Source organism: Nerophis ophidion, linkage group LG18 (genome assembly GCF_033978795.1).
Source record: "Nerophis ophidion isolate RoL-2023_Sa linkage group LG18, RoL_Noph_v1.0, whole genome shotgun sequence".
Classification (NCBI taxonomy): Eukaryota; Metazoa; Chordata; class Actinopteri; order Syngnathiformes; family Syngnathidae; genus Nerophis; species Nerophis ophidion.
Genome location: NC_084628.1, coordinates 30,685,190 through 30,703,925, shown reverse-complemented (window position 1 = coordinate 30,703,925; position 18,736 = coordinate 30,685,190). Strand labels below are relative to the sequence as shown.

General features: G+C 38.7%; 1 protein-coding gene across 1 annotated transcript in view; it reads right to left on the bottom strand.

Moving 5' to 3' along the window:
* The window catches only part of LOC133537436 (rho GTPase-activating protein 42-like), a 183,122-nt gene that overhangs the window by 137,296 nt on the left and 27,090 nt on the right, over positions 1 to 18,736 (bottom strand). The window contains exon 3 of the mRNA XM_061878443.1: positions 8,717 to 8,778. Coding sequence (XP_061734427.1) covers positions 8,717 to 8,778 — 62 coding nt within the window. The remainder of the gene's footprint in view (positions 1 to 8,716; positions 8,779 to 18,736) is intronic.

Sequence of the window (18,736 nt, the reverse complement as noted above, 5' to 3'; positions counted from 1 at the left end):
AATACTGCTTTTTAGAAGTTTATGTTCAATATGAATACTGTATCTTAGTAGTTTATATTCAATGTGAATACTGCATCTTAGTAGTTTGTTTTATGTGAATACTGCATCTTAGTTGTTTGTTTTATGTGAATACTGTATCTTAGCAGTTTCTGTTCAATGTTAATACTGTAACTTAGTAGTTTATGTTCAATGTGAATACTGTATCTTAGAAGTTATGTTTAATGTAATACTGTATCTTAGTAGTTTGTTCAATGTGAAAACTGTATCTTAGTAGTTTATGTACAATGTGAATACAGTATCTTAATAATTTTTGTTCAATGTGAAAACTGTATATTAGTAGTTTATGTTCATTGTAAATACTGTATCTTAGTATTTTATATTCAATATGAATACTGCATCTTAGTAGTTTGTTTTATGTGAATACTGTATCATAGTAGTTTATGTTTTATAAATAAATGATAAATGGGTTGTACTTGTATAACGCTTTTCTACCTTCAAGGTACTCAAAGCGCTTTGACACTACTTCCACATTTACCCACTGATGGAGGGAGCTGCCATGTAAGGCGCTAACCAGCACCTATCAGGAGCAAGGGTGAAGTGTCTTGCTCAGGACACAACGGACATGACGAGGTCAGTACTAGGTTGGGATTGACCCAGGGACCCTTGGGTTGCGCACGGCCACTCTCCCACTGCGCCACGCCCCCCCCCCTATTTTATGTGAAAAAAATAGGGGATACTGTAATTTATGTGAATACAGTATCTTAGTTGTTTATGTTCAATGTGAATACTGTATCTTAGTTGTTTATGTTCAATGTGAATACTGTATCTTAGTTGTTTATGTTCAATGTGAATACTGTATCATAGTAGTTTATGTCCAATGTGAATACTGTATCTTAGTAGTTTATGTTCAATGTGACTACTGTATTTTAGTAGATTATGTTCAATGTGAATACTGTATCTTAGTAGTTTATGTTCAATGTGAATACTGTATCTTATTATTTTATGTTCAATGTGAATACTGTATCTTAATTGTTTATGTTCAATCTGAATACTGTAACTTAGTAGTTTGTTCATTGTGAATACTGTATATTAGTTGTGTATGTTCAATGTGAATACTGTATCTTAGTAGTTTATATTAAATGTGAATTCAATGAATAATATTTTTTGTTAAATGTGAATACTGTATATTAGTAGTTTATGTTCAATATTAATACTGTATCTTAGTAGTTTATATTCAATGTGAATACTGTATCTTAGTAGTTAATGTTCAGTATGAATATTGTATCTTAGTAGTTTATATTCAATGTGAATACTGCATCTTAGTAGTTTGTTTTATGTAAATACAGTTTGAGTTTGAGTTTATTTTGAACAAGCATACTACATGATACATCACAATTTCCAGTTTCTCTTTTCAACATGTTCGTATCTTAGTTGTTTGTTTTATGTGAATACGGTATCTTAGTTTTTTATGTTTTATGTAAATACTGTATCATAGTTGTTTATGTTCAAGGTGAATACTGTATTTTAGTAGATTGTTTTATGTGAATACTGCATCTTAGTTGTTTATGTTTTATGTGAATACTGTATCTTAGTTGTTTGTTTTATGTGAATACTGTATCTTAGTAGTTTATGTTCAATGTGATTACTGTATCTTAGTAGTTTATGTTCAATGTGAATACTGTATCTTAGAAGTTATGTTTAATGGTATACTGTATCTTAGTAGTTAATTCAATGTGAAAACGGTATCTTAGTAGTTTATGTACAATGTGAACACTGTATCTTAGTAGTTTATGTACAATCTGAATACTGTATATTCGTACTTTTTGTTCAATGTGAATACTGTATATTAGTAGTTTATGGTCAATGTGAATACTGCATCTTAGTAGTTTATGGTCAATGTGAATACTGCATCTTAGTTGTTTATGTTTTATGTGAATAATGTATCATAGTTGTTTATGTTCAATGTGAACACTGTATTTTAGTAGTTTGTTTTATGTGAATACTGCATCTTAGTAGTTTATTTTTTATGTGAATACTGCATCTTAGTTGTCTATGTTTTATGTGAATACTGTATCATAGTTGTTTATGTTCAATGGGAATACTGTATTTTAGTAGTTTGTTTTATGTGAATACTGTATCTTAGTAGTTTATGTTCAATGTGAATACTGCATCTTAGTAGTTTATGTTCAATGTGAATACTGTATCTTAGAAGTTATGTTTAATGTAATACTGTATCTTAGTAGTTTATTCATTGTGAAAACGGTATCTTAGAAGTTTATGTACAATGTGAGTACTGTATCTTAGTAGTTTGTTCAATGTGAATACTGTATAATAGTAGTTTTTGATCAATGTAAATACTGTATTTTAGTAGATTATATTCAATGTGACTACTGTATCTTAGTAGATTATGTTCAATGTGAAAACTGTATCTTAGTAGTTTATCTTCAATGTGAATACTGTATTTTAGTAGATTATGTCTAATATGAATATTGTATCTTTGTAGTTTATCTTCAATGTGAATATTGTAAATTAGTAGTTTATCTTCAATGTGAAAATAGGTCCCAGACCTAAACATGGTTGTATGACAGGACTTACAAGAAGTACAAATGGAGGTCCTGGTGGATGTGTGACTCCCAGTTGTTAGTTAATGTTGACTTCATGTTGTCTATGTAAACCACACACTCCCAGCAGAAGAAGCCCACCTTGAATTATTAACCATGCATAGATACACACCAAGATGGCACCATGATGGGCAGCTGAGAGGCGGTTTTGGGCTTTGAGAGTTTGTTCTGGCCCACTGAGGAACATTGGATGAAATATTTACTTTTAAATCTAGCAGAAGTAGAACACCGGTTGTCAGCTGTTATATCAGCAGCTGAGACAAACAGAGAGTGCAGCGAAGGTTGCACCTCACCAGAGAGATGTACTTCTAGCATGCAATATTATCAAATCTTTTGTATATTATCCAATGGTATGTAATATTTTGTATACTATATTGAATATTAACTATTTTGTACACTATCAAATATTATCAACTCTTTTATACACTGTATCGAATATTATTAAATATTCTGTACACTATGGAATATCATCAAATCTTCAGTACACTATCGAATATTATCAACGGTTTTATACACTAGCAAATCTTTTTTACACTATCAAATGTCAAATATTTTGTACACTATATATTTTACACACTCTCAAATATGATCTAATCTTCTGTACACTATCGAATGTTATCAAATATTTTGTAAACAATACTGAATATTATTAACTCTTTTGTACACTATCAAATATTATCAAATAGTGTACACTGCATCGAATATTATCAAATCTTTTGTACACTATCAAATATTATACCATGATAGGCAATATTCTCCTTTCAGATTCACTACAACTTTGAGACTTTCACTACAAAGAGTGGTTGTGTGACAGTTAAGAAAGATACCTCAAACACCAGGCACCTTCTAGTTTATTCTCTCCAAGAATAAAATCCTAATCCAAGGATTTAGAAGTCAAGAAGAGTTGAAATCAGGGTGGGAAAATCTTATTAAAAGTGAGTCCAAAAAGCTGCAGTTACTGAACTTTCCTTCCATTTCTGTCCTCCAAGTGAACAGTTCTATTTGTGTTACCTGTCCAGGTGCCAGTCTTTGTCATCTCCTGTGTAACACATGAATATTCACTCCTTCACACATCTGTGGTCAAACTGCAGCTCTACTTGGTACCTTGTACATGAATGATAGGATACTTGAAGTACTACCCAGTAAAAGTACGTAGAGAGCAGGGGCGTATGTATGAATATATTTGAAGTACTACCCAGTAAAAGTAGGTAGAGAGCAGTGGCCTATGTATGAATATATTTGAAGTACTACTCAGTAAAAGTAGGTAGAGCGCAGTGGCCTATGTATGTCAATTTGAAGTACTACCCAGTTAAAGTAGGTAGAAAGCAGTGGCCTATGTATGAATATATTTGAAGCACTACCCAATAAAAGTAGATAGAGAGCAGTGGCGTATGTATGTATATTTGAAGTACTACCCAGTTAAAGTATGCCACATAGTGACAATATGAGGAGAAAGGACAGGAAACCTCCAATAAAAATCATTTTTTTACAGGCACGTTGTCAGAAGTGAACACAACCTTGGTCTTTAACGACACCCCTGGTTAGCCTGAGACATGCTCCCGCGTGGGAAGAAACAAGTAGATATCTGCCCTCATCAAAACAAGAAGACCTCCACCCTAACCCTGCCACCGTCCGCCAAGAACCAGGTATTCAGCAATGAAAGTCCACATTGTTGTATTATGTGTTCTACCAGCGACTGTTGGGTTTAGTTAAAGTTAAAGTACCAATGATTGTCATACACACACTAGGTGTGGTGAAATTTGTTCTCTGCATTTGACCCATCCCCTTGATCACCCCCTGGGAAGTGGGTGGGAGGGAAGAGGGGAGCAGTGGGGAGCAGTGGGCAGCAGCGGTGCCGTGCCTGGGAGTCATTTATGGTGATTTAACCCCCAATTCCAACCCTTGATGCTGAGTGCCAAGCACTGAGACAATGGGTCAATAAATCAAAAGTGACTGAAAAAAAATGTTGGCTACTTTGTTCAGTACTACCAAAATCTACATGTGTACTAAGTACTATACTTCCATTCCACATGTGTACTAAGTACTATACTACCATCTACATGTGTACTAAGTACTATACTACCATTCCACATGTACTAAGTACTATACCACCATTCTACATGTGTACTAAGTACTAGATAGATAGATAGATAGTACTTTATTGATTCCTTCAGGAAAATAAAAATTCCAGCAGCAGTGTACAGAGTTGAGATCAATTTAAAGAAAAAAGTAAAAAGTAAATAATGGGGGTTTAAATGGAAACAAAATAGAGAAATATTACAAAAGAATAAAAACAATGTGAATAACAATATAACAGTAAAATAAGAATATAACAAGACAAAGTAGGCAGTAGTGACCATGTTATGAAAACGTATTGCACTGTTAATGTTTTACATCCCCTGTCATCCTAATACCCCCGTCCTCCGTCCCAGAGAGGAGTTGTACAGTCTAATGGCGTGTGGGACAAAGGAGTTCTTGAGTCTATTAGTCCTGCACTTGGGATGAAGCAGTCTAGCACTGAACAGGCTCCTCTGGCTACTGATAACGCTATGCAGAGGGTGACTGGCATCATCCAGGATGCTCACTAGTTTGTCAACAGTCCTCTTCTCTGCCACCGTCGCCAGTGAGTCCAGTTTCATTCCGATTGTAGAACCGGCCCGCCTGATCAGTTTCTCAAGTCTGGAGCTGTCCTTCTTAGATGTACTGCCCCCCCAGCACACTACCATGTAGAACAGAACACTGGCAACCACAGACTGGTAGTACATCCACAGGAGTTTTCTACAAATGTTGAAGGAGTGCAGTCTCCTGAGGAAGTACAGCCTGCTCTGTCCTTTCTTGTACTGGTGGTCCGTGTTAACAGTCCAGTCCAGCTTATTGTCCACCCAAACCCCGAGGTACTTGAATGAGTCCACGGTCTGTACCTCAACTCCCTCGATCACAATAGGTTGTGACCGTGGACTCGACCTCCCAAAGTCAATGACCAGCTCCTTGGTCTTTGACGGATTGAGCTGCAAGACGTTCCTGTGGCACCAGATAACTATACTACCATTCTACATGTGTACTAAGTACTATACTACCATTCCACATGTGTACTAAGTACTATACTACCATTGTACATATGTACTAATTACTATACTATCATTCTCCAAGTATTATACCACCATTGCAAAGATGATTGTTAGACAACAATGACTAATTTACTATTGATTGTTGCTTGGTGGCAGATCAAACACAATCCAAGTCAGTTCTTACTAAGTCTTTGGAGAACCATTGTGTTCCTAGAATCCCCCAACAATTGAACACTGGTTTCAAAGAGAAGAACAAAACAAGATAAAAATTGGACTGACAGAAAGGAATCGTGATGCGGGGGATGAAAACAAAACATATTTACATTCAAATTCAAAGCAGTAGAAAAACAAGCTGCTGACAAAGTAGTTCTAAGAGTGCACCTAGATTGATGTGATCATTGTGCTGCCATGGCACCCAAACTGTAGTATTTTTTTCAAAGTCTCTGTTCACTAAAGTACTTCTCAATGGGTCAGATAATGCAAAAAAAAAATGTTTTGCCTGTTGGCACTCGTGGTTGTGGATTTGGGATCCCCAAAAGTCAAGATATTTAGGAGAATATATAAATATATATATATATATATATATATATATATATTGTAAAAAAAAAAATTGGCAAACTATGAGCAGAGTACCTCTATTCAGTCCAGACCACAAGGAAGAATAAAAACCGTAATGACCCCTTTAGAACCAAGGCCACAATTGGCTGACAAAAGTCGTTTCTTTGGTAGCTGCTTGAATTTCTCCAAAGTTTGTTGGAAGTCCACATGGTTGTATTATGTCTTCTACCACTGACTATTTGACCTGACTCCAAGGTTTGTTGGAAGTTCGCCTTATTGTATCATGTGTTCTACAACTGATTGTTTGATTTGACTGAGAGGTTTGTTGGAAGTCCAAATTGTTGTATTATGTGTTCTACCAGCGAGTGTTTAACCTGACTTCAGGGTTTGTTGATCACCCCCTGGGAAGTGGGTGGGAGGGAAGAGGGGAGCAGTGGGGAGCAGTGGGGAGCAGTGGGGAGCAGTGGAGAGCAGTGGGCAGCAGCGGTGCCGTGCCTGGGAGTCATTTATGGTGATTTAACCCCCAATTCCATCCCTTGATGCTGAGTGCCAAGCACTGAGACAATGGGTCCCACGTTTTTATAGTCTTTGATATGACAACCTACCGATTTCAGGGCGGACACTCTAACCACTAGGCCACTGACTGACCTGACTCCAAGGTTTGTCGAAAGTCTACATTGTTGTGTTATGTGTTCTATCAGCGACTGTTTGACCTGACTCCAAGGTTTGTTTGAGGTTGTCATTATTGTATTATGTGTTCTACCACTGACTGTTTGACGTGACTCCAAGGTTTGTTGAAAGTCCACATTGTTGTATTATGTGTTCTACCAGCGAGTGTTAGACCTGACTCCAAAGTTTGTTGGAAGTCATCATTGTTGTATTATGTGTTCTAACACCGACTGTTTGACCTGACTCCAAAGTTTGTTAGACATCCACAATGTGGTATTATGTGTTCTACCAACAACTGTTTGACCTGACACCAAGGTTTGTTGGAAGTCCAAATGGTTGTATTATGTGTTCTACCAGCGAGTGTCTGACCTGACTCCAAGGTTGTTTGAAGTCCACATTGTTGTATTGTGTTTAACCACTGACTGTTTGACCTGACTCCAAAGTTTGTTGGAAGTCCACGTTGTTGTATTGTGTTTTACCTGTTCTTATGTGTTCTAACCGTTTGACCTGACTCCAAAGTTTGTTGGAAGTCCACGTTGTTGTATTATGTGTTCTACGACTGACTGTTTGACCTGACTCTAAGCTTAGTTTGCTGGAAGTCCACATAGTTGTATTATGTGTTCTTCTCCTGACTGTTTGACCTGACTCCAAGGTTTGTTGGAAGTCCACATTGTTGTATTGTGTTCTACCAGCGAGTCTCTGACCTGACTCCAAGGTTTTTTGGAAGTCCACATTGTTGTTTTATATGTTCTACCAGCGACTCTTTGACCTAACTCCAAGTTTTGTTGGAAGTCGTTATTGTTGTATTATGTGTTTTACAACTGACTATTTGACCTGACTCTAAGCTTAGTTTGCTGGAAGTCCACATAGTTGTATTATGTGTTCTTCTCCTGACTGTTTGACCTGACTCCAAGGTTTGTTGGAAGTCCACATTGTTGTATTATGTGTTCTACCAGCGACTCTTTGACGTGACTCCAAGTTTTGTTGGAAGTCCACGTTGTTGTATTATGTGTTCTTCCAGCGACTCTTTGACCTGACTCTAAGCTTAGTTTGCTGGAAGTCCACATAGTTGTATTATGTGTTCTTCTCCTGACTGTTTGACTTGACTCCAAGGTTTGTTGGAAGTCCACATTGTTGTATTGTGTTCTACCAGCGAGTCTCTGACCGGACTCCAAGGTTGGTTAGACATACACAAGGTTGTATTATGTGTTTGACACAATGTTGTATTATGTGTTCTACCAGCGAGTGTTTGACCTGACTCCAAGGTTTGTTGGAAGTCCAAATTGTTGTATTATGTGTTCTACCAGCGAGTGTTTGACCTGACTCCAAGGTTTGTTAGACATAAACAATGTTGTTTTATGTGTTCTACCCGTGGCGACTTGTCCAGGGTGTACACCCCTTCCGCCCGATTGTAGTTGAGATAGGCACCAGCGCCCCCGCGACCCCAAAAAGGGAATAAGCCGTAGAAAATGGATGGATGGATGGGTGTTGTACCCGATACTGTTTGACCGGACTCCAAGGTTTGTTGGAAGTCCACATTGTTGTAATATGTGTTCTATCAGCGAGTGTTTGACCTGACTCCAAAGTTTGTTGGAAGTCCACATTGTTGTATTATGTGTTCTACCACTGACTGTTTGACCGGACTCCAAGGTTTGAAGGAAGTCCACATTGTTGTAAAATGTGTTCTATCAGCGAGTGTTTGACCTGACTCCAAAGTTTGTTGGAAGTCCACATTGTTGTATTATGTGTTCTACCACTGAAGGCACACGACCCTATAAGAGTATTGTGCTAAGTGCTCACCAGGCGTTGTCGCTCCTCTTCCAGCATGTTGAGCAGCTTGGAGAACTCTTTGAAGGACTGAGCTGAAACAGGAAATAGAGAAGCTGTCAAATGATTAACAATAAGATGGGGGCGTGGTCACATGGCTTTCAAATGTTTATGGAAGTTATTTCATACTCCCATAAAGTCATGTAGATGTCTGCAGACCAGCAGTTGAAGACAAACTCAACATTACTTGAAACTCAGCAGATTGATGATCACAAATCTTTATTTCGCTAAGCTCCTAAACCATGCTGCACCACCAGAAGCTGACGTGCTTTAAAAACGGCGGCGCCATCTGTGGCGTGTTTTACACGTTGCAGGGCGGGCAAGTCCTTCTTGGCCAGGGACTCCATTCAGGACCAGGGCTCTTGGTGCAGCTAGTTAGCAGATTTATGCCAAAGCTCCTTTATTAAGCACATAAAAGCTCTCGGGGGTCAAGAGCACCTCTGGAGCCTCTGAAGGGACAACATTGGACCATAAAGGCAGGACTAGGAGTCTAAGTGAGGAAGGGGAAGATCAGCATGACCATATTTGGACATACAAATAAACCATATTTGTGTCAACATTGAGAACAATCTAATAATACATAATAATATTAATAATGGAAGTAAACGTATGTGCTCAAAAAGTACACACTAAAATATTTTAACCAAGTCGTATTACTATTACCTAAAAATAAATACACACAATATACTTTCTTGGCAGAGGAAACATTGGACATTGTTCTGGCTTCTTAAGAGTAATATTTTTATTTCTGTGTTTAATTAGGTGTATCTTCTCCCATTTTGGTTTAGAAACATGTTAGACAATTATTTTGACGAATACAAGTCTGGCTGATGGCTTGGTTTAGCTTCTGGTTCATGTGATGTCACGCAGTTTTACTTCCTGTCAAATACATCTGCGTTTATACTTCCTGTCAAAGACACCTTTACTTCCTGTCAGAGACCGCTGCGTCTTTACTTCCTGTCAGACACCTTTACTTCCTGCCAGAGACACCTGCGTATTTACTTCCTGTCAGAGACACATTTACTTCATGTCAAAGACACATTTACTTCCTGTCAAAGACACCAGCGTATTTACTTCCTGTCAGAGACACATTTACTTCCTGTCAAAGACACCTGTGTCTTTTCTTCCTGTCAAATACACCTTTACTTCCTGTCAGACACCTTTATTTCCTGTCAAATACACGTTTACTTCCTGTCAAAGACACTTTCACTTCCTGCCAGACTCTTCACTTTCTGTCAGACACACCTGCGTATTTACTTCCTGTCAAAGACGCCTGCGTCTTTACTTCCTGTCAAAGAGACCTTTACTTCCTGTCGGACACATTTATTTCCTGTCAAAGAAACTTTCACTTCCTGCCAAAGACACTTTCACTTCCTGCCAGAGACACCAACAGTTCCATTGGCAGCAAAACAGGCCCAGAGCATAATACTACCACCACCATGCTTGACGGTAAGAATGGTGTTCCTGGGATTAAAGGCCTCACATTTTCTCCTCCAAACATATTGCTGGGTTTTGTTGCCAGACAGCTCAATTTTTGTTTCATCTGACCACAGAACTTTCCTCCAGGTCTTATCTTTGTCCATGTGGTGCCAGATGAAACAAATTGAGCTACCATTGACCTCTACGAAGGAGAAAAGATGAGGCCTTTAATAAAGAAAAAATAAGAGTTGTAATAATAATTGGAAACTCAAGACAGCTATGTTATTATTTTCTTTACAAGTGTATGTAAACTTTTGACCATGAGTGTACATAAGTAATCAGACCCATTGCTCAATACTTAGATGATGCACCTTTGGCAGAGTTATTGAGTGTTTTTGAACACAATGCCACAATCTTGGCATACCTATCTTTGGGCACTTTCTCTCATTCCTCTTTGCAGCACCTCTCAGGCTCCATCAGGTTGGATGGGAAGTGTTGGTTTTCATCCAGAATGTCTCTGTACATTGTTTCATTCATCTTTTCTTTTATCCTGACAAGTCCCCCAGTTCCTGTCGCTGAAAAGCACCCCCACACCATGATGCTGCCACTCTAGGGATGATATTGTCTTAGTAATGAGTGGTGCCTGTTTAACTCCAAACATTCACATCAAACACTTTGATCTTAGTCTCATCAGACCAGAGGATTTAGTTTTTCATGGTCTGAGAGATTTTCAGGTGCATTTTGACTAAGAAATTACTTATGTCTGGTCACTCTAGCATACAGACTTAGTGGATCAATCATCAATATGTGGTGAACTTAGTTTAGTTCATTATTATTTATGGTTGGGTTCACAGACTTATCAAAAGACTCAGTCTAGTGTACATTTAGTCGAGTATCTGTCAACAATGGACTTTTTGAGGGGGAGAAGATGGTAGGTTGGAGACTTGATTGAGAATTGTGAGGGTACAGGCCTGACCTTCAGGGAAAAGGGCATGTAACTGCTTTATATTTCAGAAATATATTCTTCTGTGGCATCCATCCTTTGGTGGCATCAATTGGTAGAGAATGTGAATGTCAGCACAAGAAGTCAAGGAGATGATGGATGGAAGGTCACCTCACCTTCTGGTGATGCAACTGTTGTCAGCATCAAAGAGAAGGCTGCATTCACACCAGGGGCCACACATGTCGGCCTCAGGGGCCACACTGAAATGGCTATTTTAGTTTAACTGGAAACACTATGATAGTGTCAGGAATATAAATGAACTAAATAAACTAACTATTGCATCATTCACATCATGTTTGCCTTTGTAAAGATGGGATTTATAAACCTAGGTGATGCTACTCTTACACACACACACACACACACACGCACGCACGCACGCACGCGCACGCACACACACACACACACACACACACACACACACACACACACACACACACACACAAAAATATGAGGAAGTGTGTCTGGGACTAAAGCAGGGAGACACGTGATGGAATTGAGCATGTTATAAGATTGGCAATAAAAGTTAAAAAGAGCGTCAGTCTTTGTGCGACTTCTTCTTGAGGCTACAAAACATTATATTACTTTGTTTTCACGTAGAAAACCCTCATTTCTAAGATGTGACGGCTTTTATTTTGCTGTGGCGAGCCCCCACAATCAATTACAAGGAGGGGAAACCCTGCATAAGATGAAATAAATCTTTAAAAAAAACTTCTAAACAGTGTTAAAGACAAAGTAGTCCGGTACTGTGGAATGTGCATACTAGTTGATCAGCTTATGTTAACATGCTTTTATTTTGTAGGTTCTCCTGTTATGCACGTATGATGCTAACTACTGTATTTTTCGGACTATAAGTCGCAGTTTTTTTTCATAGTTTTGCCGGGGATGCAACATACACTCCGGAGCGACTTATGTGTGAAATTATTAACACATTACCGTAAAATATCAAATAATATTATCTATATCATTCGCGGAAGAGACGAAGAAAATGTCAGCAATCGTCACACACACGTCAGCAATCGTCACATATACGTCAACCAATAAGAATTCGGCGGGGTAGGATCATGGCAGAAGTGCATTGTGGGTCATGGACTGCTAACTGCTATATGCTAGTGCCGTAGCTATTAAAATGGATGAATTCATCGTTGGCAGTAACTTAAGAAAACTGAGAAGGGCTGAACAAAAATGGCACCGAAAAGGAAATCATATACTGCAGATCACAAGCTGGACGTAGTGAAATATGCAGCAGAAAACGACAAGAGGAAGCGGCGCATACCTTTGGAGTTAACAGAGTTGTTTAGCTGCGACATCGAGGAAGAAGATTTCATCGGATTTATCGATCAGGAGTGACAAATTGTTTGGTAAACGTATAGCATGTTCTATATGTTATAGTTATTTGAATGACTCTTACCATAATGTTACGTTAACATACCAGGCACGTTCTCAGTTGGTTATTTATGCGTCATATAACGTACACTTATTCAGCCTGTTGTTCACTATTCTTTATTTTAAATTGCCTTTCAAATGTCTATTCCTGGGGTTGGATTTCATCAAAATAAATTTCCGCAAAAATGCGACTTATACTGCAGTGCGACGTATATATGTTTTTTTCCTTCTTTGCTATGCATTTTCGGCCGTGCGACGTATACTCCGGAGCGATTTATAATCCGAAAAATACGGTAACATTTTTTATAGTACCTGCCTTAGAACAGACGGGATGTATCTACTGTAGCTAATGCTGGCATCTTTACTATGTTAAAGAAAATGTGCATCGTGGTAATCACATTAAGTTATTCAAATAACGTGATAGAAAATAAATGTTAATCACAAGAGTCAAAGTCTGCAGGCTAAATGTGGACATAAAATGGTAAATGGTAAATGTGTTGTACTCGTATAGCGCTTTTCTACCCCTTTTTATGGGGAACATTATCACAATTTCAAAAGGGTTAAAAACAATAAAAATCAGTTCCCAGTGGCTTGTTGTATTTTTTGAAATTTTTTTCAAAATGTAACCGGTCCCGGAATATCCCTAAATAAAGCTTTAAAGTGCCTTATTTTCGCTATCTTCGAAACCACTATCCATTTTCCTGTGATGTCATACAGGGCTGCCAATGTAAACAAACAATGGGAATACCACAGCAAGATATAGTGACATTAGCTCGGATTCAGACTCGGATTTCAGCGGCATAAGCGATTCAACAGTTTACGCATGTATTGAAACAGATGGTTGGAGTATGAAAGTATTGAAGAAGAAACTGAAGCTATTGAGCGAATAGCTATTGACGCTATTCATAGCCATAGCATGGCCGAATAGCTGCGTTAGCATCGCCGGTAAAATGTGCGGACCAAACAATCAGGACTTTCGCATTTTGTGATAATGGAGCAACTTAAATCCGTCGATTTGGTGTTTTTTTCGCATTAAATGTGGGTGGAAGGAAACGTAATATAGTTGCAAATGCATCTGCAGGTTATCCATACATCTCTGTGCCATGTCTGCTTTAGCACCGCCGGTAAATAGCATGTTAGCATCGATTAGCTGGCAGTCACGCCACGACCAAATATGTCTGATTAGCACATAAGTCAACATCAACAAAACTCACCTTTGTGATTTTGTTGACTTTATCATTGCAAATGCATCTGCAGGTTATCCATACATCTCTGTGCCATTTCTGTCATTGCTGTTAATTAGCATGTTAGCATCGATTAGCATAGCATGTTAGCATCGATTAGCATAGCATGTTAGCATCTATTAGCTGGCAGTCACGCCGCAACCAAATATGTCTGATTAGCACATAAGTCAACAACAAAACTCATCTTTGTAATTTTGTTGACTTTATCGTTGCAAATGCATCTGCAGGTTATCCATACATCTCTGTGTCATGTCTGTCATCGCCAGTCAAATGTGAAGACACTACAGCACATTCAATGGGGGTCTGGCGGCAGACACTTTCGCATCTTCTGTGCAACTTGAATCCCTCCCTGTTAGTGTTGTTACACCCTTCGACAACACACCGGCGAGGCATGATGTCTCCAAGGTTCCAAAAAATAGTCGAAAAAACGGAAAATAACAGAGCTGAGACCCGGTGTTTGTAATGTGTAGAAAATGAAAATGGCGGCTGTATTACCTCGGTGACGTCACGTTCTGACGTCATCGCCACCAGAGCAATAAACAGAAAGGCGTTTAATTCGCCAAAATTCACCCATTTAGAGTTCGGAAATCGGTTAAAAAAATATATGGTCTTTTTTCTGCACCATCAAGGTATATATTGACGCTTACATAAGTCTGGTGATAATGTTCCCCTTTAAGGAGCCCAAAGTGCTTTGACAGTATTTCCACATTCGCCCATTCACACACACTAATTACAGGAGCTGGCATGCAAGGCGCTCACCAGTACCCATCAGGAGCAAGGGTGAAGTGTCTTGCCCAAGGACACAACGGACGTGACTAGGATGGTAGAAGATGGGGATTGAACCAGTAACCCTCAGATTGTTGGCACAGCCACTCTACCAACTTCGCCACGCAGTCCCCTTGTGAAACCTTTATAATGAAAGTGCCGCTTCTGCTTATGTTCCATGCCGTAATTTCTTCTTTTCCTTTTCCTCCGACATTAAAGGCCTACTGAAACCCACTACTATCGACCACGCAGTCTGATAGTTTATATATCAATGATGAAATATTAACATTGCAACACATGCCAATACGGCCTTTTTAGTTTACTAAATTGCAATTTTAAATTTTCCGCGAAGTTCCCTGATAAAATGGTCACAGAATGTTGACGCGTGCTTGTGACGTTATTGGTTGGAACGGACATTTTATCACAGCACCACTCACGGCTAAAAGTCGTCCGATTTAATCGCATAATTGCACAGTATTTTGGACATCTGTGTTGCGGTATCTTTCGCAATTTGTTCAATTAATAATGGAGACTATAAAGAAGGATGCTGTTGGTGGAAAGCGGTGTATTGCAGCTGCCTTCAGCAACCAAAACACAGCCGGTGTTTCTTTGTTTTTTGTGAAGCTTTAATATGGAACAGAGCGGTCAAGCGAATGTGTTTCCTGACCACATGTCAACCGTCAGGTTTTGGTGAGAAAATTGTGGTAATAAGTCGGCTCTTACCGGAGACATCAGCGGAGCTTACGTCCTCCTGCAGCAGCTGTCAAAAAGGCAGCTACGACTTTCTTTGCTCCTCCATGGCTTCCATCAGAGACACTGGCGGTCAACACACCACTCCAATTTTCAGGTGTGACTTTATAATCTCACTAACACACTAGTAACACAATAATCAGATAAGGGATTTTCCAGAATTATCCTAGTAAATGTGTCTAATAACATCTGAATCGCTCTCACTGCCCTTGCCTTTTTTTTCTTCTAGTATTTCACTCTAAATTTCCTCATCCACAAATCTTTCATCCTCGCTCAAATTAATGGGGAAATCATTGCTTTCTCGGTCCGAATCGCTCTTGCTGATGGTGGCTATGATTATAATTAATGTGAGGACGTGAGGAGCCCGACAACCTGTGACGTCACGCGCACATCGTCTGCTACTTTCGGTACAGGCAAGGCTTTTTTATTAGCAACCAAAAGTTGCGAACTTTATCGTGGATGTTCTCTACTAAATCCTTTCAGCAAAAATATGGCAATATCGCGAAATGATCAAGTATGACACATAAAATGGACCTGCTATCCCCGTTTAAATAAGAAAATCTAATTTCAGTAGGCCTTTAAAGCTAGTCTTCTCACGTTATGACTGACATGGCTTCGTCTACATTAATTTGTTATTGTTTTAAAGGCCTACTGAAACCCACTACTACCGACCACGCAGTCTGATAGTTTATATATCAATGATGAAATATTAACATCACAACACATGCCAATACGGCCTTTATAGTTTACTAAATTGTAATTTTAAATTTCCCGCTAAGTGTCCTGTTGAAAACGTGGCGGAATGCTGACGGGTACGCGTGACGTCACAGACTGTTAGGAAATATTAGCGCTGCACACACACACAGCTAAAAGTCGTCTGCTTTAACCGCATAATTACACAGTATTTTGGACATCTGTGTTGCTGAATATTTTGCAATTTGTTCTATTAATAACGGAGAAGTCAAAGTAGAAAGATGGAGTTGGGAAGTTTTAGTCTTTAGCCACACAAACACACAGTGATTCCTTGTTTAAAATTCCCGGAAGTAAAACTTTACTATGGATCAGAGCAGTCAAGCGAACATGGATCCCGACCACTTGTCAACCAGCAGTTTTGGGTGAGAAAATTGTGGTAAAAAGTCGCCTCTTACCGGAGATCAGCTGAGATTGTGCCGTCCATACAGCTGCCGTCGACTTCCATCAGACACTGGCGTCAACACACCCGTGGACACACCCTTCCGACTATCAGGTACTGTTAAACTCACTAAAACACTAGCAACACAATAGAAAGATAAGGGATTTCCCAAAATTAATCTAATAATTGTGTCTAAAAACATCTGAATCCGTCCCAATGCAATCGCCTTTTTTTTTTTCTAGTCTGTCACTATCAATATCCTCAAACACGAATCTTTCATCCTCGCTCAAATTAATGAGGAAATTGTCGTTTTCTCGGTTCGAATAGCTCTTGCTGCTGGAGGCTCCCATTATAAACAATGTGAGGACGTGAGGAGCTCTCACCCTTGTGACGTCATCGTCTGCTACTTCCGGTAAAGGCAGGGCTTTTCTGTTAGCGACCAAAAGTTGCTAACTTTATCGTCGATGTTCTCTACTAAATCCTTTCAGCAAAAATATGGCAATATCGCGAAATGATCAAGTATGACACAGAGAATGGACCTGTTATCCCCGTTTAAATAAGAAAATCTCATTTCAGTAGGCCTTTAACATCATCATGTAGTGAATAGCCACGCCTGATTTAATAACTATTGTTGTGATGTTTGTTATTGTTTTAAAGTTGTCATGTGTGTATTGTTTTAACATCATCATGTAGTAAATACACACACCTGATGTAATAACTATTGTGATGTGTTTTATTGTCTTACAATCATGTAGTAAATACACACGCCCGATTTATTAACTGATGTTAAAACAATAACAAACATGACAACAGTTATTAAATCAAGTATTTACAACATGATGTTAAAACAAGAAAACACATAAAACAGTTATTAAATCAGGTATTTACTACGATGACACTGTTAAAATAATAACAAACATAATAGTGTCATGTAGTAAATACCTGATTTAATAACTTTATGTGTGTGATTGCTTTAACATCATCATGTAGTAAATACTTGATTTAATAACTATTGTTGTCATGTGTTTTATTGTTTTAATAGCATCATGTAGTAACTACCTGATGTAGTAACTATTGTGATGTCAGGCAATATCATAGATATTATTGTTGTGTGCATGTTGTTTGTATTGATGCTCACTTTCTATGCAGAAAAAAATACAGACTGAAATGAAGTTTTACAAGAGAAATAATCAGTCATTTTTTCAAGGATACTTCTAATGTATTTGCAGTTCTAACAAGTAGCTCATATGTCCCTGGGTGACACAAAGACTCAAGATCAAGGACTCTATCTGGCCTTGCTGTTTGGCCTTGGAGGAAAGTCTGACCGCCATCTTCGGTTCTCTTTGGGAGGCGAGGAGGTGTCATTCACTCTTAATTAATGGCATGTTTTTAACGAGCATCCTAAGTATCAGAGTTAATTGCACGAGAGGAGAGCAGACTGAGGTTCTTGTGTGTGGATCTTGGTGCACACACACAGAAATAATTGGTCTGTTGAAAAAGCTGCCTGTCATGTGGTGGACTCTGCATAGTATTGAAGATGAGGTGGCTGTGCTCACTCCTCACACATGGACAAGGTCTCATAATGAGTAGACCAAACAAGAGTGAAGATTGGCAGCTGAAGGACCAGTGCGGGATCATTCATCTCTCCTCGCAGAAGTCTCCTCAGCCAATCACTCCTCAATTATACAAAAGCCAAAAACAGTGAAGTTGTCGCATAGTGTAAATGGTAAATAACAGAATACAAGGGTTTGCAAATCCTTTTCAATTTATATTCAATTGAATAGACTGCAAAGACAAAATATTTAAAAGGTCACACAGAGAAACTTTGTGATTTTTTGTAAATAATTATGAACTTGGAATTTAATGGCAGGAACACATTGCAAAAAAGTTGTCACGGGGTCATTTTTACTACTGTGTTACATGGACTTTGCTTTTAACAAAGCTCAGAAAACCTTTGGGAGCTGAGGAGACCCATTTTTGAAGTGGAATTATTTCCCATTCTTGCTTGATGTACAGCCTAAGTTGTTCAACAGTCTCCCTTAAGCTTTTTTAGGCTTCAGATTGCAACACACATTTTCAATGGGAGACAGGTCTGGACTACAGGCAGGCCAGTCTACTACCTGCACTCTTTTACTATGAAATCACGCTGTTAAAACACGTGGCTTGGCATTGTCTTGCTGAAATAAGCAGGGGCGTTCAAACGTTGCTTGGACGGCAACATATCTTGCTCCAAAACCTGTAAGTACCTTTCAGCATTAATGGTGCCTTCACAGATGTGTAATTTACCCATGCCTTGG